General features: G+C 39.0%; 2 protein-coding genes across 5 annotated transcripts in view; both read left to right on the plus strand.

The window, feature by feature from the left end:
• Nucleotides 1–7,529, plus strand: part of slc2a6 (solute carrier family 2 member 6) — an 8,507-nt gene extending 978 nt beyond the window's left edge. The window contains exons 2-8 of the mRNA XM_046036943.1: nt 632–903; nt 1,991–2,087; nt 2,313–2,412; nt 2,697–2,890; nt 3,105–3,280; nt 3,474–3,751; nt 5,443–7,529. Of these exons, the coding sequence (XP_045892899.1) occupies nt 632–903; nt 1,991–2,087; nt 2,313–2,412; nt 2,697–2,890; nt 3,105–3,280; nt 3,474–3,751; nt 5,443–5,771 (1,446 nt within the window). The 3' untranslated portion in view covers nt 5,772–7,529. The remainder of the gene's footprint in view (nt 1–631; nt 904–1,990; nt 2,088–2,312; nt 2,413–2,696; nt 2,891–3,104; nt 3,281–3,473; nt 3,752–5,442) is intronic.
• A 7,216-nt stretch (nt 7,530–14,745) lies between these two features.
• Nucleotides 14,746–21,971, plus strand: si:ch211-157c3.4 (Lipopolysaccharide-induced tumor necrosis factor-alpha factor homolog-like). 4 transcript variants are annotated; one of them, XM_046041730.1, is made up of 5 exons: nt 14,746–14,815; nt 19,623–19,672; nt 19,780–19,875; nt 20,055–20,256; nt 21,802–21,971. In XM_046041730.1, the coding sequence occupies exons 2-5, from the start codon at nt 19,627–19,629 to the stop codon at nt 21,917–21,919; spliced, it is 462 nt and encodes a 153-aa protein (XP_045897686.1). In that variant the 5' UTR covers nt 14,746–14,815; nt 19,623–19,626; the 3' UTR covers nt 21,920–21,971. The 4 variants fall into 4 exon arrangements, with proteins under 4 accessions (XP_045897686.1, XP_045897700.1, XP_045897682.1 ...); XM_046041744.1 differs by having other exon boundaries at nt 14,794–14,815; nt 19,783–19,875; XM_046041726.1 differs by lacking the exon at nt 14,746–14,815 and adding an exon at nt 19,391–19,531.
• The last annotated feature ends 500 nt before the right edge of the window (nt 21,972–22,471 follow it).

The following is a 22,471-nucleotide window of genomic DNA, read 5'->3' on the forward strand; positions in this document are numbered from 1 at the left end:
CCAGTATTAATTTTGCTCTGAGATCAGTCTAACAACACTTACTCAGATTCACAAAAAGAAAAGCTTATTTCAAGCCTAAAAGTCAGCCTACGTACTCTCAGGATAACCCAGAACAGAGAGCCATGTTTCCATGGTAATAAACAACAGTGGCACCAAAAGACAAAAAAAGAGCAAAACATGTCTAGGCTGAACCACATTTAATTAGGTGGCATCCCTCATACCTTGAAGAGATATAGAAAGCACTGTGGCTGAAACTGAAGCTTTCAGTGGAGTAAAGCAGAACCAAAGTAACCTGCCTAGAGTCAATTTAAATGCCTGCAAATATTATAGCTCACACTTTTTCTTTATTCTGGTAAAATGTTGGTACTTATCACTGATGTGAAGCTTTTCACTGAGTACCTGTCTTCATGCAGGAAATACTGTGATGAGTCCATCCTTGGGTTTCCTGCGGGTTAACTTTGAGTCAGACTGGGGGAAATCACATCAGATTCATGTACTAGAGGACCTGACTTGACTCAGTGTATATTGTGGACAGAATGTAGTGGCGAGTCCAAATTTTTTTTCCCTTTTCAGTATTTATGTATGCAGTTTATGCTGCGAGTTTTAAATTGTCCACATCCTTCCACTCCAGATCAATAACGCCAAACTGTACTTGGCCGTATTCTCTGCCGTCCTGGGGAACTTCAATTTCGGTTACTCCCTGGTCTACTCTTCCCCGGTCCTGCCAAAGTTGAAGGACCCCAATGTCGACCCTCGGCTCAGGATGGACACGGAGCAGGCTGCCTGGTTCGGCTCAATCTACACACTGGGTGCAGCAGCAGGAGGGCTGGGGGCCATGCTGCTCAATGACATGATTGGACGCAAGCTGACCATCATGACCTCAGCAGTGCCGTCGACTATTGGGTGGGTCTCAGTGACAACATACAGCCATGAAACTGTGGGGGAGTACATCAAGTACATTCACTCAAGTACATTCACTCAAGTACAATTTTGAGGTACTTGTATTTCGAGTGTTACTTTACACTTGTACTCCACCAGATTTCAGAGTGAAATGTGGCGCTTTTTACTCCAATACAACAAGTAACCAAACTTTAAATTATTTTTGCTGATGAGACCTCCAGTCAGGGGGAGGTATTCTGAGAATTAAATGCCATCAAACTCTATGAATTCTGAACATTAACAATAACAGTAGGATGTATCGCCCTGACAGGTACAGTACAACAAAACCACCAGCAGGGTGAGGGAGATGTCAATGAAGTGCAGGACTGTGTGTACACGCCCACACAGTCCTGAGATGAGTCGTCCTTAGGCAACATAAGTGAAAACACATGTGTGGATGGACTATGAGCTTTAATTAACATACAAAATAAATGATCACTTTTGACAACGTTATGCATTAATTTTGATTAAACTGCTGAACGGTAATAAGTAGTTAGAATTTGCTCAATCAGCAACAACATTATCACACTGTTTTTACTATACCATGATAATACATCTGTAGAAACAAATCAATAAAATATAAACAGTGACAGCGTCCACTCTGCATAATTGGCATTTTTACTTTTAATACTTGAAGTACATTTTTCTGATAATACTTATTTAGCTTTATTACACTAGTATTGCTACTTTGACTTAAGGAAAGCATCTGAATACTTTGTCCACCACTGTCTGATGCAGTAGGTAAAAGTAAAATTGTATTTTAGATCATTTGTAATTCCTTATGACATATTACATTCCACAAATAAAATCTGTATCATTCTGTTTGTTTGTATGGCCATTATGATGTAAGAACACCCAGAGAAACAACTTTATGTCCAACACAGAACACAGTTTTAAAGGAGACATTAATTAATGGTACTGTATTTCATAACTTTACTGTACACTGTCTGCTCTGAATAAACTGCAGTCCATAGATGCTTTATGTGGGTCATGATGTCTGTGTAAGGGTATGAATGTAGTCTTTGTTTACATGTCCATATATGTGTATTAGATACATGCTGATGGGAGGGGCTGTGGACTTGTGGATGCTCCATGTGGGTCGTTTCCTCACAGGCATAGCCGGGGGTATGACAGCAGCATCCATCCCTGTAAGTTACCATGCCAGTTACCAAGTTTTTCTAACCTATCTATGCAAGTTTTCCCCTTTTTTGTCCCAATTAACAACGTCAGTAACAAAACTCTTGTTCAGGAATTTTACCCCTTTTTCATCTCAGAGTTTGCAGTTGTATTTCCTTCATGGCTTTTTTCCTTAATTCATGCTACATGTGTTCTTGTTTCTGTATGTGTGCCTTTTGTGTGTGTTTATGTAACAGGTTTACATCTCAGAGATTTCCCACAAAGCAGTAAGAGGAGCTCTGGGCTCCTGCCCTCAGATCACTGCTGTGTTTGGGTCCCTGGCACTCTACGCCCTGGGTAGGAACACACCAATACTGCTGCATGAATACTAATGTACAATATATTTTTTTATACATCTAGCTAAAGCCCTTACACAAAGCAACTTCCAATTCCAAAAAAGCCAGTGTCTTGCTCGACACAAATCTTGAGCAGCTTCTAAAAAAAGCTGAGCTGGATCACGACAGAGGCACAATTGATAGCAGCCTCAATAGATCAGAATGCAATGTAGCCACAAGATAACGAGTCTCACATTATAACTGCTTTTTTACTCTCTTTAACTATCATAATCTCATGATGCACAGGTCTGGTGGTACCGTGGCGGTGGCTGGCAGTGGCGGGGGAGCTGCCAGCATTGCTGATGGTTGTGCTGCTGGCGTTCATGCCCAGCTCCCCCAGGAGGCTCCTCTCTCTGGGTAGAGAGCAGCAGGCTGAGAAGGCCCTCCGCTGGCTGAGGGGGAAACACTACGACACACACATCGAGATCAGTGCCATAAAGGTAAAAAGAACATCTATGTGTTTTAATTACTTAAGGGGGGCAGTTACATGTACCACTGGGGTTGAAGAGGTCAGTTACAAACACTGATGTAACTTTAAAGGATGAGACAGATGACTGTTTAAGGTCACACTCACACTTTGGCTTCAGTGGTACGCAAGCTAGAGGCATACAGGAGTACACACACATGTGTTTATCTGTGTGTCTCCCAATGCAGCACAGCATTAACACACAGGGTAGAGTCACATGGTCGCAGCTGGCAACACCCATCTACTACAGGCCAATCCTCATCTCAGTGGTAATGCGTTTCCTGCAGCAGATGACGGGCATCACGCCCATCCTGGTCTACCTGGAGCCCATCTTTTCCCAAAGCAAAGTCTCCCTGGAGCCCAAGTAGGGCATCTATTCCTTTGCTCTATTATTTATGCATTTATGAACACTTGATCTTTATTTTATATGGACGCAATTGTATGATTTATCTACCCATCAATTCATAAGCGTGTAAATCAAGAAATCATTATTAATAATTAATGACTTGTAATCAGAAACTCCAAACACTGACCTCTCCGTGTTCTGTGTCTGTCAGGTATGATGCTGCCCTTGTGGGTGTGGTCCGCCTCTTTTCTGTTGCCACGGCAGCCACTTTGATGGACAAGGTGGGACGCAAAGCCCTGCTGTACACGTCGAGCATGCTGATGTTCCTGTCCACTCTGACTCTGACCATGATCTCCCACACCACAGCTTGCCCTCCAGGCCCCGGCCCTCTGAATCTCACTGCGAGTGTGGACTACAGCTCCCCTAATGTAATTGGAAACACTGCAGCAGGCCTCATTCCTCTCATCAGCACCATGGTGTTTATATTTGGTGAGTTGAAAAGTGATGAAAACCCATACTTTACCTAATCACACCTTTGTTTTTAGCCACATTAGCAGAGTATATAGAGCAATGCTGGTCAGACGTTCATTCCACCAGGCTGAATATCTGAACAACTATTGGCTGGATTGCCATAAAATTTGCGTCAGATATTTAAGGCCCAAAGAGAACGAGTTTTCAATGTCACGCAGATGGCTGTCTTTTAACTTGGCTAGATTACCATGGAAAATCATATAGCAACCCTGCTCCGGAGGAAGTCATGTTCAGAGTTTTGGATTTAAATTGGCTGTTTCACTTTGATTTGGCCAAAGGTGATTTCCACATTGGAAAAGTCGTTCATTCCTGTCTTGCCTTATTTTCAGCAGTAGTGTTGCTTTGTGCCGAAATAATTATTTTATATTCTGTGCTATCCATTATAACTACTTGGTCTTGACTTCACCATCCTAGGGGGAAAAATGCTTATTCAGTCCGTTTAGCATTTCTCGAAGTTCTTTGGCTCACCTGGTGCATTCCCCAAGAAAAGTTTTGAGATTTCAGATTTACATCCAGGGAATGTGGCCCATTGAATGTGCTCAGTAGTGTTTCTCCTTCAGGCCCAGCTGCGAATTAAGAAGGATCCACCAACTTCACTACACAACATGCCCCCTGCGATAACTTACCGGATTAATGTCATTAATTTAACCCAAACCATGATGTTTTCTAACCAAGTAGTTTAGTGCCTAAACCTAACCAAGCTGGAGCCGTTTAGAGGGCGTGTCAGTAGGCATGCCCTGTAGTACTGTGAACCCACAGATAGACCAACTTGCACGATTTCTGGCTGGGGCCGTAGACTTTACATTGTGATGACATCATGCATTTTTAAATCGCTTTTCTCAGCTGGAGGAAAGTTTTAGAAACATTAAACCTCCATGGATCAAAGTATCATAATAGGAAGAGTCATCATTTTCCTTGTTTGCAGTTTGAGGAAAGCGAGTGGCCACTGCTGGAAAATTGGACTCCAAGTATTATTGGACACCCATGTGTGATACCCATTATCTCTGATTGGGGTATTAGATTTTGTCAAGCCAGCTAACACAACGAAAGCCTGGCTATGTCGAACATGTTTTGTAGTACCCCACTAGTACACTCAAGCTAGTACTTGTAAACAAACAGACATCATTTGGGTAAATTGGGCAAAGACGTGATGACCTGTAAGGGGTGTGTCTCTGTGTTTAACCCAGCAGTTTGCCATAAATGACCTTTTGTCTTCTTTCAACAAGTTAAGACCTGTCTCATGTCTTTCTGTTATAGCCTACTTGCGTGATTAACTGCTGTCTATTACACATAAACATCCTACACTTTATTAAACTGTGTGTTTTGGGTTGTTTAGTTGAATTGGTTTCAATTATTGATTATTCAATTATTTTTCACCTTACTTGATTGGTGCTATGAGGATTCATAATGCTCTCACCTGTCCAAAATCAGAGCTAAAGGAGAGAACAAACATTTTATTGCTTTATTCATATGACATTGTTATTGTGAGGCAATTAATCAAATGTACCGTAGTCTGATATACCTCCCAAAACATAGCCGTGCCCCAACAAGGTGCTATTCATGACTGTTGGTGCTTTTATTGTACTTGGACATAATCTGCTTTATTATGAGCTGTTTGCTTTGTCATCACATTGTTGGTTGTGTCCTAGGATACGCCATGGGATGGGGCCCAATTACGTGGTTGCTGATGTCAGAGGTGTTGCCGCTGGTTGCCCGGGGCGTGGCTTCAGGTCTGTGTGTGACTGTGAGCTGGGTGACGGCCTTTTTGCTTACACACGCCTTCACACACCTGGTGGACAGTTATGGCCTGTATGTGCCCTACCTGTGTTTCACTGTGGTGTGTGTGTTCTGTCTGCTGTTCAATGCTGTGTGCATCCCAGAGACTCGCGGCCGCTCGCTGGAGGAAATTGAGAACTATTTCAGGACAGGACGTACGTTCACCATCGTCCGGAGTCACTCAACTACACAGTCGAGCTGAAGCCCAAAGAACAGTTACCATTAGTGCAAGAAGCAGGTCTCTATTAAAAATCATGTTGCAATAATAACATTTCTATGTGTGTGTATAAATGTAAATGTTTCGTTGACTCCAACTTATTTAACACAATGCATTGAGCCAACAGTCGGCCCAGTAACATTTGTTGCTTAACAAGTAGGCTAGCTGTTTTTCTTTAGTAGCCTATACTATGTTTCAAACTATGCAGTATTTCTACCATAGTTATACAAAGTTTACACCCAGTTTGGGTTTTTGTTGTTGGAGCTGATTGGTGTTATGAAGGTCTAATTATTAAACAAATAATCAACAGCTGAATTATTTCTTTTAATCATGCTGTATTATGTCACATAGATTGGCAAAAAACATCAGCTGCAACATAATATATTTACAATTTATATATATATGTATAAAGGTAAAAAAAACTTTTTATGAAGCCGGGGGAGGGGAGCACTATTCAGAGAACAAAGTTTGTAAGATTAAAGTTATACAAGGATGTTCTCTGAGATTAAAGTAGTAAATTTACATGAAAAGAACTTGAATGTTCTCTGAGATTTAATTTATAAATTTGCGAGAAAGAACTTTTTTGTGTTATTAATGGCTCTGTACTCTTATTTTAAAAGCAGGATATAACAACATTAAGAGATACTTCCTTCTGTTCAAAGACCAAAAACATAAATTAATTAGGGCATTTGCCGATATCTATAAATAACTAAATATAATAACTAAGATGTGACACATGTTTTCAAGTCCCTCATTTCTACCTAACTGTCTGAAAGCTCCACCTCTTCTCTTAAATCTGCTCTGACTCTTGTATTATTAATGAGAGTTTTTTGATGGTCCTAGTAGATTGTTGTACCGTATCCTTAAAAATTTTATTAACCATGTGAACAAACTGGTTGGCAGCTGTTTGGGGAAAAACTGGTTCATCATCTTCTCTGGGCCTAAAAAACATAACAGGAAGTGATATTGCCGGGACACAGTGGTGGCTCAGCATGCCAGGTCACATGCCACAGTGTGCGCTCAGTGTCGTAGGTTTGAGTTGCAGATAGCAACCTCCCCATGCTTCCCAGTTCCTTAATAACAGCATTGGACATGTTGTTAACTCACAGCAGTTAATGGATGGACTATGGACATGAAAATATGAAATTGATATGAAAATTAATTATGAAAAATATGAAAGTCACAGTTTTGAACTGTACAGTTTCTATACACATATGCAAATGCACAATATACCACTTACAACGGTTGAGATGAGTGTTTGCTAAACAAATGTGTAACACAGTATATGTAGGTATTTGTGTATGGTTAAAAAATGTCTGTTCAAAACTCTTAAGTTTTGTGAGAAAATGTCCAGATGTTTTTACTTAATCATTTTATATGTAAGTGCAAAGGGATCCATTAAACTGAAACATGGTCTTGCTGTCACGCTAAAATCTCTTTACCAAGGTAGAACAAAACTAAATAATCTTAACAAATAATGAATTCTCTTGATTTTCTAGTAGAGAATGTAGATTACTCTAGATAGCAGAAAATAATAGACAGTTACAAGTTCTGGTGGATAATATAAATATACACCTTCAGACATTTTACACCTCTCTGACACAACCTCATAACAGTAGGATTGCAAAATATGTGAGTCAGATGATCCCGTTATTTTGTCTACCCACTGTTTTAGTAGATATTGCTTTAGAGTGAATCTGTAATGCTGAGTAAATTACGTGCATATAAACAGTTTTATGCAAATCTGTGTAGTCTCTCCATTTTTACCATCCACCTTATTGTGATGTTATCAGACTCAGGAGAACATTTATTTAGTTTGATACCCATCTCTGTGTCAGCAACACACTCTCACAAGATCTGGCATTGCATATCTCTATTGACAGAGATGGTCCAGATTTATCAGTGAGATATAAGTTTTATCAAAGTTTGTTATTTTAAAGTTCTACTGATAACATCATGAATGTAAAACCCCATATGCTTTCATCCAAGCATAGGACGTCCACCCCAAAGAAGGTAGAGGGAGAGGCGGGAGACTAGACCACACCCACTTAAGAGATAGGAAGTGTTTATATTTCATACCACTGCTGCGCCTTATGATGGGTTATCATCTGTTATAGAGCATCATTAGCTGAAACTTTCTAAAGCAGTGTGTTTATTAATGACAGTTAAGAGAAAACATTTAATGTCTAGTTTGTCAAACCACTCTGCACTTACATAGTACATGTACAATGAAATGCCACCTGTACAATGTGTTGCAGCAAGTACAAAAAATACAAAGGGGTGAGGCAGTGCATTTCTGAGCTCTCTCACTGGATTAGTCGAACAGATGATGTGTTGTTACTCTAACAGCTACTGTGGAGTTAATAAAAGATAATACTTCAGGGATCTAATACATAAACAGTAAAATAATTGTTCTGCCACCAGCAGTTTGTTGCTATTGGCAACCGCTGCTGGTGCAGTTTTATAGCTGCTTAAATGGTGTTGTTATAGCCGCCATTTTGGCAGACCTGTGTACAGGAAAATATATTGACATCTATTTCATAAATGTCCTTGTTGGAGAAGTATCTCTATATCTTTTATGACAGCTGTTTTGTGATTGTTGATTTGTGAATTTTGTTTTTCTATTATCAGCTTGCTGCCACCCAAGCTAGCCACTGTTAGCTGTCTGGAGTTTATGTGTTGCTAATACAAGATTAACAAGCTAACTGTTGGGGTGTCTGTTGTGTATTTTACACTTTTTACTCTTTCTCCATGTGTATGTTAATTAGATTAGACCAAGACAAATACAATTATTCAGCTTCTCAGACATGACACTTTCCCGGGATAATTACTTACAGTATTACCTAAAGGTCTATAAATCTGTAAATACACGTACATACATGCTGCTATGGCAGGTATGCATATCTTTCCCATATGTGCGTGCTGTGTGTGTAATGCTTGTTCAGTTCAGGTGTTTGTGTCACAACATCAAATATTAAAAAAGTATATAAAAAAGTTGCTAAAAGATCCTTTGCAGTGTGATTTAATGTGTTAGTACCTTTAATGTCCATTCAAACAAAACAGCAGTCAAATCTTTATGTTACCCTCCACATCAAAGGGTAAGACGACTATGATACAAGACAGACAAGCAGATCAGTATTTATATACCTGCTGAGTCAAAGGCTATTTTTATATTTCTGATTATACCCACCTCCTTCCTTCCTTCACTGTTTCCCTCCTTCTCTCCCTCTTTCCTCACTACCTGCCTTGAGTGGGTGAATTTTTTGTCACCTTTAAGTGTTTTGCCACTGTCAAGAAACGTGAATTAAATCATTACATCGTAATTTTAGATGTCTTTGCACATTGACAGTTGACATAAGTTTATGGCAGGGACGGTGTTAACTGTCCTGGGATTCTTCTTCCTGATTACTTTCTGCCATTATTGGACAATATATTCATTAGTAATCATTTGTAGTTTTGTGTATTGTTTTCATCAAATATTAAGTGCCACCTAACTTGAAATGCTACTTTTTGCTAGGGGATGTGATTTTCAAAGTCAGGAAAAGGTCAAAGTCAAGAATCGCCTCATATGCTGATGTTTGGTGTTAAAACAATCTGTGAGAAGATCCTCCACTCACAAAAAATGAAATATAAATATACCTGTACATATAAAAAAATATCTGGTTTCTTTTTCCAGACTGTTTTTTTTTCTGTCTGCCTCTTAAATAACATCATTGAATTTTCCGCAGTGAACAGGTTATCTTGGCCTTAGAGTTCTTGATTTTAGCTCAACACGAGTTCAGTCATTTCTTGACATTCTAACAAATACAGTAACTTCAAGGCAGTGTAAAGTTAGCCAACACCAAGCAAATAAGAAGCACAAAGTCTTATTTAGTCATGTCAAGGAACATTGAAAAAATTGGATTATTTCTGTTTCTCGGTGTCTTAGAAAGAAATAAAAACTTATATTATTACATTATTTCCCTTTCTTGTTTATTCACTTTAAACAAGCCTTCACTTAACTACAGGTTGTTTTAGGACTGTGAGGCAGAAAAATGACTGATTTCGCAATATTAACCCATCAGGCTCCCCAGGGACTGTGCTCCAAGCTACATCCCACATTCTTTAAGTTTATTTTAAACCAGACAGTAGCTTTAAGGCCTCTGACATTCTTTTTCTTCTGCTTGAAGTTAAAAACAAAAAGCTAAAAGCTGCAGATAACAGATAATCATGCTATCTGTGTCAGGCCATTCTCCACATGAATAGCTATTTTAGTTTCTTGCATGTTTTCGCAAAGTGTTTTACAGTAAAAAATAAAAATAGTGTTGTTGTTGTCGTCGTCGTCATTGTTGTATTTGACTTATTGTTGATATTTTTATGTGCACTTGTGGTTTCAAAAGTGCATTATGGATATGGATAAAGCTCAATATTACAGTGGAAATACAGTGATTATGGTGGTTATATTGATCAACTGCTTGTATGGATCAGAAAGCTTGGGATAGAGTCATTCCTTTACAAATTCTGTTAAAGTAATTAAGTAGTCCACTAACAGTGTTAATATTTTTTTTTTTTATAGATGACAACATATATTATGGAAAAATTATGGAATATTTTATTAAAAAGTTTATTTTCTCTACCAGTTCGGCATTGATACCCTTCAGTTTATTTTCACGCCTGTTAAAAATGGCACAAAACCACTGCTGAGCTGTGGGTCAGTAGCCTATTTGCTCTACTGATTTAAATGTATTAGTAACCAGCACAATACTGTTTTAAACAATAGGTTAAGCATAATGTGAACTGCAGTAAGCAATAATTTAGATGCACCACTGTACTGTATCAATGCATAGTGTATTTGAATTATACACACACAGTAATTTCATTTCTACAGTAATTTGAAATGTGTTTGAAACAGTCAATGAGATTCAATAAATTACAAAGCTGTCTGTTTTAATATTTCATAATCATGTTATAAATATACTAATGTCAAATAGATGGTGAGCTGCATGAGAAATAAAGAAAAAATTTAAACATTTGGTTATAATAATCCTTCGCTGATCAATTTGACCCAGACAGATGTGTTCACTATAAGAGCTTTTCACTGTTTAACTAATTGGTACTAATCTTAGTAGCACCTTTAAAACTGTGTTTTCCCCTCTCTTTAATAGAAATAACTGGAATTGTTAAACCTGCATTTGCATTACTATCAGCATTAACATTGTGTCAAGACTCTCAATGGGAAAAGGGCTCAACCCCTGCCCTGTAATCACTTAAAAATGTCACAGTACATACAAAACATCATCACAACAGACACACACACACCTCAACCTTTTAAGGAATTTAAGACTCTGTAGGGATTGGTCTATTATCTGGAATGTTGTTCATCAGGCCCATCGAAACACACACACACACACACACACACACACACACACACACACACACACACACACACACACACACACACACACACACACACATCACCTCACCCAGTTGATATCACGAGAAGAGGCAACACCCCACACTCTCACATACTGTAATCTGTCTACTACTACTTACTACTACTCCAACTGAGGTGTTTAGGAGGAGAAACATTTGGACAATGCATTTTATATTGTATATATTTTTACTTTTAAATATGTTTTAGCTCATCTAAAAAGGTGAGATATTTTGAGATGAAACTGAAACCCATTACACTCACCACCAAATACATTGACAGAGAGTCCCATTTTATAACAGAAAAACCTTTATTGATCCTCAGCGGGGGAATACGGTTGTTGCAGCAGTACAAGGACAGCAATAAGTACAGATAAATAAATAAGAGGGATACACAACAAAAATAAGACTACACTGCAAAAACTGAGCTCTCAAAAACAAGCGACAAAAAGCATTAAAATGGGGGAAATCTTACTTAAAAAAAGCAAAATTATCTACCAACAGAACAAGAATATTTCACTTGCTACTTAAGGCCAAAAACTTGAAACAAGTCAAATTCTCTAACATAAAAGCCGCCTGGTAAGAAGAAATATCTTGTCAGACAAAAAACAAGTATATTTTGCCTTCAATTAAGATAATTAATCTTACTAAGATTTTAGTTTTTGCAGTGTAGAATAAAAAATAAAAAACTATACAAGAGCATTTGGAGACATAATTACAAGGTAAAGTGACAGTGGTGTAATTAATAGCAGCAGTTAGATTACATAATACGGCTCAGGAATCAAAATGTGTTGTTGAACAGAATTTAATACATTTCTTTTCAAAACACTTTGTTTTTATGGATGCGCCATTGCATCTAGTTCATACAGGTTTACCTTTAATTCAGACTGACTTAATTATAACATTATAAAATGGCCGCCTTTAGAAATGGGCTCCGGGTTGGAAAGTCATTGATTCAAATTAATTTTGATGATTTGGTGTTATTTTCCATACATGTATATATACATGTAAGGTCAGCTAAGACAAGGCACCCAACCTCCCTCTAGCTCTGTGATCCAGTGACCAAAAGTAGAAAAATGTGGTTGAACTGGCTGTTCCCAGCTGACTGAAAGGAAATGCAAACCTTCCCAGTAATCTTTGGAGCTGAAAGTCAACTATGTTAACACAACAATAGAAAGCTGAGGTTTGTTATTGTTATTTCTAACAAAATACAATCTGCCATGTTTACACAGTCAAAATGCAACCAAAAGGCATAAAAGAACTACATTTGGCATCAATGGATAGCCAAACCTCTCAGCACAGCTTCATTCACCACCTCCTAACAGGCTGGGAGGGGGGGGTTCCATTGGCAAACAATGTAATTTTTTACATACTGTAAGCCCCTTATGAGGACATGTGTTTATATTTTACTTACACAATATTTGTTTGCAGCACCATAAGACATGAAAGTTTAAAATGAGCAAAGCCTTTAAGGAATAATATTTTGGGAAGTATACTTTAAATGCTTTTTGGCGATGCCATTTGTCTGGTTTCAGGGTAAAGTCGGCAGCTGAGCTTAGCACAAAGACTGGGAAAATGGGGAAACTCTTAAGTTCTCCAATCAACATGTTATGTCTCATTTCATTTGTACAAAACATTGTGCTATGGCACTATTTATTTGCTGGACCAGTAATTTCCTTGAATATCCGTTGGCTTACAGCTCGGTGTTTGTACAGATTAAACAAACAACACATAACATGTAAATTAGTGAGCTTTAAAAGTGCTGGTAGGAGGATTCTGTTTCCTTTGGACAGAGCCAGGCTAGCTGTTTCCAGTCTTTATTCTGAGCCAAGCTAACTGGCTGCTAGCTGTAGACTCATATAACAGACAGATATGTGAGTGAAACCTATCTTCTCTTCTAATTTTCTGCAAGAAAGCAAAACAATAACATTTCAAATTTTTTGCTTTAAACTAGGTTAAACAGCTCAAGGTATTCCTGATCATGAGTAGCCACAAAAAAAAGTAATTTACACTGCTCAAAAAAATTAAAGGAACACTTAAATCAATCTCGATGAACGAAATAGTTCAAAGTTCAAAATCTTTACTGTACATAGTGTAATTTATTGAGAACAAATTGACGTAACAATTGACAGTGGAAACCAAAATCACCAACTGGTTGAGGGCTTGATTAAAGATCACACCAAAAATCAATGTAAAAATACTGAAGTCACAAGCTGATCCAACTTTCATGACGTTCATCACAGCAACTCATAATGTGACTCAGTAGTGTGTATGGCCCCCACGTGCCTGTATGCACTCCTGACAATATCTGGGCATGCTCTTGATGAACCCGTGAATGGTGTCCTGGGGGATCTCCTCCCAGACCTGGTTCAGGGCTAGGGCCACCAGATGAGAAGTGAGTGAGAAAGGAATAGGGGAGTTGGGGTGGTCATGGCCTCCAGTGCATTACATTCAGTGTCAACTAACAGTAAAACCCTAACACATGAAAGTCACGCTAAAATGAATTCTTTCTGTTCAAGTCAAAAGTCTGTCATTCAGAAAAATACACAATGACTGTGATTCACAGCGTGTAAATCATGATCTGTTACATCCATCCATCCATCGTCAACCGCTTATCCTGCGTACAGGGTCGCGGGGCTGTTACATACAATCAGATAAATTATTTATATTAATTAATTTCATCAGTGCGGTAGCTGTCACATCTGTCTGCGCAACCTGTGTCAGATGTCTCCCTCTCTGCAACTGCACTTCCTCTGTCCTCACGTCGGTAACTTCTTCTATCTTCAGGTACACAAAAAGGGGGAAAGAGCATGCGTGTTACTTTGTGTCTCTAACAACTCTGTTGACAAAATGTCCACGATACCCTGCAGTCCCTGCTTTAGTCAATGGACAGTTGGAACAGTGCCCATCTATGGGAAATACCTAACGAATGTTTGCTCAGCATTTAATGTTTTATTAGACTAATCAAAAATCAGGTTTAGTCTAAATTTCAGGACAAACAGAACAGGAGTCAGGATAACTGCTCATAATTTGGGACTGTGCAGAATTTCTCAGGATGTCTGGTCACACTAATCAGTGCATCACTGAGCTCCTGGACTGTCTTTGGCACTACTTGGTCAGATGCATGATACATAACATCCCAGAGGATCTCAGTTGGATTCAGATCTGGGTAACGTGAGGCCAAATTGTAAGGGGATGTTAAAGTGTGCAAAAATATATCCACTTTCTAAATGACATCCCATGACAAAAACTATGATCGCCTGGAGCCTGTGTCAGGTCACATAGTCTGCTGTGGAGCTATGAAGCAGAAGGGGAGAAACTGGTTATTCGTGGGAGAGTGACACACACAAACACACTATCTGAATAATCACCCAGAAACAAAGAACAACTCAAAAAGTACAGCCTTTGAAAGTTCCACCTAAACCAATGAGTGACTCATCACTGCAGCATATTCAGGTATTTCATGACGACGGCGTGGCTGGAGGTGTGTCCATGGAGAGGTAGGTAGAGGTAACAGGTGAGACAGGTAGGAGTCTCAGCCGCACAGTGTCTGGACTCTACATCAGCAGCAGCTAACATACACAAACACCTCTGCATACTGACTGCAACAACCAGCCAAGGTAAGACTGTCAGACACTCAAAAACAGGCCTGAAGACAGAAAAACACACAAAGAAAGTTTTTTGCCAAACAAATCTCTAGCTTTAAATCTCACAGTTAATCACATTTTTAATGAATCCGCTGTGACCTAAATCTGCTGACGTTTTACTGATGGATCGTGATCAAAGACACAGCTGGTTTTATAGGCTCCAGCTCGGCCGGATGGAACATTTTAATTTTGATCTTTATCCCTGGTCACTTTTGTCGTAGTTTGCCTCCTCTTTCTTGCTGTTATTTTTTTTTGTAATATTTGTGGGTATGCACGAGCTCTTGTTCAGTGGCTTAGACTCTGGTATTTCATGGTTTAAAGTGATATGAAATACTATTAAGCTCCTAGCACACGTTCGTATACATCTGATTTCTACAGCAAAATTGTCATTTTAAAGAGCCCAACTCTTCACATCAAGCTTTTAGGCATCACTTTAATGTACTTAATGTACAGTAATGAGATTCTGTCTACTTGTATGTGATGTAAAGCAAATCTAAGTTTGTATTGTGTTTTCTACATGTTAACCAATTTGCAGTTTGAGTCTTGATGGTCAGAAAAATAGTAGTAAGAAAAGTTCTTGTAATAGTAGTTTTGCAGTAGCTGCCCTAGAATGGTGGTAATCAGTGGCAGAAACACTTTGGATAAAACATGTTTTCCATATACTGTTGTTGGTTTGTTGATGCTGTCAGATTTAGAGAAAAGTTCCAAGGGTAATCTCACCAGTTGTATTACCAGACATGAAAACCAATGACTGAATGATAACAACAACAATAAGGTCTTATAGGGCTGATGGGTTTCATGTGAAAAAATAAACTACATAAAGTACATAAATACTAAAGTAGTAATAGTTGTTGAACATTTTTAAACTGGAAAAGCTCAATTTCACAAGTTGGTACACGACTGAATTTAAGAAACTCCTCTTCAAACAACCACATATTATTCTCCAAAAATACCAGACACTACAGAAGAATCTGACTGAATTTGATATTTATTTTAAATTTAAAACTAACTTTAATTAAACCCTGAATTTACCTTATACCTTTAGCATGGGGGTGTGAGGGGTGGTGATGGCAACCTCTGACATATCCAGCAATTGCTTTGGATAAAAGTGTCAGCTAAATGTAATGTAAAACATGATATGTTGCTTTGATTTCCAACAAAATACATGTTTGGATTATGTGAGCTTGATGTGCTGAGATAGATGCACTGCCCAGTATTGTGGGGCGAATCTTTATTTTGGGGGTATTTTTCTGTGTTTTTTGGTTGATTTGGGGCCAGACTGAAAATGAGAATCTAAATTTAGTTATGTTGCGCTCGCCAACACAGATGCCTCATACGGTAAGGCCACACCTGTGACGGTCTCGTCTAAATGAAAAATTGGCCTGCTCAGTATGAGAGAGCGAGTTTCAGTTACCTCAGAACTCTCTTCACCACATAGGAAAATTACCAGCTGACATGATAACATCAGGTAATCACCTAAAAGTCTAAAGGCCTAGAGTCTGTTTTATATCCCTGGGATGTTTCTTTAGTTTGTCAACAGAATGTAACTCGTGGTTCATCAACTGGGCATGTTTTTCTCGATCAGTAGCACCCAATTCCTTCCTCCAAAAATCCACTCCCAGGTAGGCTACCTACCTCTGTAATGGAGCGTCATCGCTTGCCTGGTCATCGCTTACACAGGACGTAGGCCATTGTTTCATCTTGTTCATGGTTATAGAAACCTGAAAGAAATGAAGAATAAAATGTTGTGATTGGACTTTCAACACTTTTTTTCTTAAAATGAAGGCCTTGAGATCTTGAACGCACCGTGACTGTTGCAGCCACTTTGCAGCGCTCCTCCAAGCATTTTTTTTTTTACATAAATACATAAATATCAGAATCAGGTGTTTCCTTCAGCACAACAAGACCAAACTTTCCAATTAATGTTGCACCAGCTACTTATAGGACAGTGGAATGGAGTCAACAAGTGACAGAGCAGCTCAGCCAGTTCAGCCCTGACAATTGGCAAATCAGGCTGGAAGGAATTAACCATAAACATGTGAAGAAACACTTTTAAATTTATGCCCTTTTTGGATTTTTAAAGACACTTTTGATTGAAATGTTTTACAAATTGTCATGTATATATTCAGCCATCACTTTTTTAATGTCATTAACACAACATGATGTCAGGGTCTTCTTTTGACACAAATGAGCTCACATGACAGATTGGTTTAGCCTGCCCTCCCTCAGTCTGTGACACAGATTGAAGCATGCGGCTCCGTCGCATTCCTGCACCAACACATGGGTGTATACTGGCCCTCTGTGTGTGACACAATGACAAAGCAGTCTGTCATCTTTTCCAAACGATGACAAGGGATGAACTATTGCTACACCTCAATGAATGGATGGAGGAAAGTCCACCAGGGTAGTGTGCATATATATTTGTGTGTGTGTGTCTGAGTGTGTGAGAGAGTGTGAGAGAGAGAGAGAGAGAGAGAGAGAGAGAGAGAGAGAGAGAGAGGACGCCTACTCCTGCTGGTGTGTGCGTTTGTGTATATGGAAAGATAGACACAACGAGAATAAGGAGACCAAAGAGAGAAATGTCGAGAGGTAGAGTCGTGTGCATCTGTTAGGTGGGTTTTTCCTGGTATGGGATCATCCATTGAACTAGTCACATGACTTTTTGGTTATTCAATGGGCCTAAAAAGCAGGCAGACAACAGCAAGCGTGCAGCAGAGCAGCTTTTTGTTCGTGACAAACACTACACTGATCACGCTGTGTCAGAGCCTGTGTTATTGATAATTTAATATGTGAGCAGTTTAGAAGTTTAGACAATGCATTTCTTGCTCAGATCTACACAATGCCACAGCCACAAGACAACTGTGTGTTTCCCTCCAAGAAGTCTCACAAAATCAACAATAATTGCTGGAGACTCAAAACTGTACCACTGGTAGTGAATGTGCTCTGTTCCTATCAAGATCTAATACAAATAATAATGCTAATAATGAATCATTTAAACATGTTCTCTCTTTCGAATTCAAAATCAAATTCAAATTAGCTTTATTGGCATGAATGTATAACATCAATATTTCCAAAGCTATATTAAGTACATAAGGACAATTAATTTCATACATTTCACTAGATAAGGAAATAAAACAGCAAAAGTTGTGTTTGTGTGTGTTAATACAAAATAAAATAATAATAAAACATATATATATATATAAAAAAAAAAATCTGTAAAAATAAATATTTAAAAAAAGTAAATAACAATAACTGGGCAGAAAATTTGTTCCACACTCATTTGTGACCCATGCAGAATAGAAATGTAGTATTCTAATTATGTTTTAATGAGGCTTTAATGAGATTTGGCTCATCTAAGTCCTGAGCTGTAGAGTAATAGCAGTAATTACTGTAGATCTTCTGTACTGTGTATTTTTTTCTCTTCCTGACTACCCTGTCTTCTGGTTTTTGCTGCGTTTTGTTCTATCTCATCTTTGTGTTCCTCTTAAGCTTAGTCTGCGGCGCCTCGAGTTGGCACTTTAGCTGGCCAGCAGTGGGGCTTAGTCATGGAGGCTTAACATATGTAGATGTTATATGTGCCAGTGTAAGAAGGAAGCAACCATTGAGAATGACCACACTGAGGATTTATGTGCAGTTTATTTTTGTATTTTACTGTTGAACAAGCATGATTATTAATGGATGCCTTTTACTTTTTTTTGCAAGTATGCTTAAGGTGTGGTAGCTTCTTCTGAGGAAGCCCAAAGCCTACAGAGAATCTGCTGCAGTGTTTTTGTTGTACCATACAGACATTTACATACATTTGTATCTGTTGATTAGTGAAATTGTTTTTTTTTACTTGTTGTCTTCTCTGAATCTTTGGTTTAATTTTGAGACTGTTAAAGTTATAATCTTTAAAATTTTAAGAAAATTAAATCCAAATTCAGTATATGTAACTTTCTAATTTTTGTTTTATTTGTCAGTGGTGGACACACAAGGAAATGATGCAGCATTTTAATCCAGCTTGCAACGTTTTTTGTTTTATCTCATCCATAACAGGCTCACTGTTCACTCTCCTACAGCCGTATCAGACCTGTCTTAAGTCACTGCTGCGGCCTCACATTTAAATGGTGTTCTTGTTTTCATCCCACTGTTTTGTTTGATACAGAATGCTGTTGAGTTTTCTTATATCATTTAAACAAAGTTGTAGATGTAATCCAATTTTACAAGTAATATTACGGTCGGATTAACAAAAAGAGCTCTGTCTTTTGATGGGTGAGGACAATTCTAACACTTACGAAGCATAAGCACAATAGGAAAACGATCATGTACTTTTCTGATAAATAATCATCAAAATAATGCAAATAAAACAAATAAATCCCCGTGTCCCCTCAGCAGGTGTGAGACTTGCTAGAGAAACAAAGACGTTTTTTCAAAAAGCCTTTTTGGTGAGTGACCACACCTGAAACAAGTCAGCCATCACAACCCAGAGTCCCGCCCAGGCGTTTTCTCCCCCCAGGGCTACTGACAAGAGACATCCACACAATGCAGGGTTTATAACCTGGTCCGACAACTAATTCATAGGGCTTAGGGCTAAATAGGTGCCAGTAAGAGGTGACAGAGATTGTCATCAGAGCCTGACAGGTGTTATTAGCTCCATCAGTCAGTCTGTGACTCCACCTGGTGGCAGAAAGCAGCACTAAGACAGGGCGGGTAATGTTAAAGTAGGCTACTAAGAAAAGACCTTAAGTCCTTCAGGTGCCCTTTGTAACAATCCTTTCCTGTCTGTGCTCTCTCTTTGCAGCAAAATGAGCGCAGATGGGAAAAAAGAACCCCCTCCCTACATCGTACCAGGTAAACCCAAACAGACCATGCACACAAACATTCTCATCATCATCATCATCATCATATTGCCTCAATATCTCCATTTTGTTTCTGTCTCTCCTCCTCTTCTGGTGCAGTAGAACGTCAGGGAGATGGAGTAAGGGTTTACCACCTGCACACCCCATTCAACCCTCACAGCTCTCAGGGAATCTCCGACTCTCAGTCTACGCCAGGTAAACAAACACCCGATGTTACACTTCCTGGAAACACATGTCAGAAACATTATAGCTACAGTTTATTCTAGTGCATAGTTAATCAACTTTTCTGTTTCCTCCCCTCTGGCCCTTCTCCTCTCCTCATCCTCTCTTCCTGCCTCCCACTCACCACCATCTGTCCTGTCTCCCTCCTTCAGTGTACACCAAAGGAGGAGGCGGCGTCGGCTCAGGTCTCGAGGCTGGAGATACCAAAAGGAAGTTTGTCAGCTACGACACGGCTCTGGGGAATTCTCCCGGGATGATAACCTGCTCTTCCTGCCAGCAGCAGGTCATGACCAACGTCACCTACAAAGCAGGGACGTACGCCTGGCTGATGTGTTTACTCTTCATCTGCTGCGGGTGAGTGTGTGCTTTAGGGCCCATCATACATCTCTGTTACCTCCAAGTTCCCAAGAAATTAAGTGCAGCCAGCAGACCAGAGACCAGCCAGCACAGACCCAAGACAAAGCCACATCATTTGCCAATATAGCAAGATGCAGTTGATATTGTACTTTAGCGGGGCACAATCCCCAAATATATTGCAATTATCTATTGACAGTTGACCTTCAGTAATACTAGCGGACTTTGGGGCCTCAGGGCAGTTAACAATTTAACCAACAAAACGAGATTGCAGAACCAGATAGATGTGGATCATTGATTGAATGTTATCTCTCCAGGAAGCGTATTCTTTTCTTTACCAGCCTATGATGATCATCTGATGTAATTCATATTTATTATTTTATTTGGCACAAACGACCCGAGGATGAACTGATTATAATTTTGTCGTTAAAAGGTCACGGCAACCTCACAAAACACGTTTTTGGCCATAACTCAAGAAGTGATGGGGGGGGGGGGGGGGGGGGGGGGGGGGGGTTATGACAAAATTTCCCAAAATTTTTTTTTACCAAAAAGGTCAAAGGTCAAAGGTCAACTGCACTGTGACGTTATAATGTCATGGAAAAAACCTTTCTATTATTCAGCACCATGACTCGGGAACAGGAGGGGAGACTGTGACCAGATTTCACAGTTGGTCAGACACACTTACGACTCAAAGGTCACAGGTCAATGTGACCCCAGTAAGGGATTAATTTAAGAATAAATGGGAGGATTCCAGTTTTCACGTGTTGACTGCGACAAGTAAACAATAATCACATGACTGTAAACAGCATATTGGAGTGTGCCTAGCTAATCGTGATCCTGTGAGTGAGTGAGTTTCACCTACAGCTCATAGAGGAACTTTGTATCTAAAAGGAGAAAAGAAAAGCACCACATTTTGTGTAGCTATACTTCTTACTATACCATTTTTATATTGTGATCAAGCATATGTATATCTTTACTTCTTTATACAATACATCTATGATAATCTCTCATTAATCAGTTCAACAATATATCATCAATATAGTGATAACGTTCATTTAGCCAAAAACTACACTTTCTACCTTTTTATTCAATTTCTTCCAAGTATTTACTATATATACAGTATTATATGAGTCTGGACAGACATGGATGTAAACTGCAATTTGACTGGTTGGCGGAGGCATTCAACTGCGGAGCGGTAATTCTAGTTATTATTTGGTATCCAGGGTGAGGTGAAAATATTGTGGCCATCTAGCAGGCACAAAGCTGCCATGTGGCCCGATTCACTCTTTCAATGACTGTAATAAACTTAAGCAGGTAGTCTACACGTTTTATTTTGTTTTCTATAAATATATCATTTATAGTTTTACTGCACTTTTTTAAGCCAAGAGGATGTATAAATAACACTGAGGAGGTTTTTTTTTTATTAAATAAAAAAAATCTGATCCTCCACACCCAATCATTTTCGTACACAACACATAATGGTCAAAACAAACAAAACAGATTCTGGCATACATCTGTGTGACACTGACTGTGTGTGTGTTGCAGGTTAGTCCTGTGCTGCTGCCTGATCCCTTTCTTTGTGAAAAACTTCAAGGATGCTTACCACACGTGCCCCCGCTGCAACAGAGTCCTGCATGTTGAGAAGAAAAAATGCTGTAAATGATGAACATGGGGGCAGACATGGACCCACAGAAATAAGAAAAAGGATCCTGTTACCTTTGTCTGTGTTTTGTTTTCCTGGTAAAAACAACAACAACCCGTTGCCGCATTTTAGGAAACTGACAGAAATAGGTCACAGTTCAGATTTAGCTTATATCTATGGGTGAACCATTGCATTAGCCGAGGCAAAACCAAACATCATATTATAAGCAAACCGGGAGTGGCTGTATCTGTCAGAGGTTAAATTTCATGTCCTCACTTTTAAAGCTCTGACAAGTCAAATCAATCACACCCCCGTGCACTTTTTGGGAGACGTTAAATTTTTATCCCTGTTACAGCGGAAATATTCTCTATTAAAATCTTTAGAAACTTCTGCATGCATTATGTTTTTAAAATAAAGACTTGTAAATACACTTCATCAAATACAATAAGGGATTGTTTGAATTTAAGCAGACCAGCTGTCCATTTGAAGGGATTGACAGCTTTTGAATGAATAACAGCATCTTCATAAACAACAAGCCAGCGCAACACAATAAATCAGTTACTGCACAATCCA

This window comes from Micropterus dolomieu, linkage group LG02 (genome assembly GCF_021292245.1).
Source record: "Micropterus dolomieu isolate WLL.071019.BEF.003 ecotype Adirondacks linkage group LG02, ASM2129224v1, whole genome shotgun sequence".
Lineage (NCBI taxonomy): Eukaryota > Metazoa > Chordata > Actinopteri > Centrarchiformes > Centrarchidae > Micropterus > Micropterus dolomieu.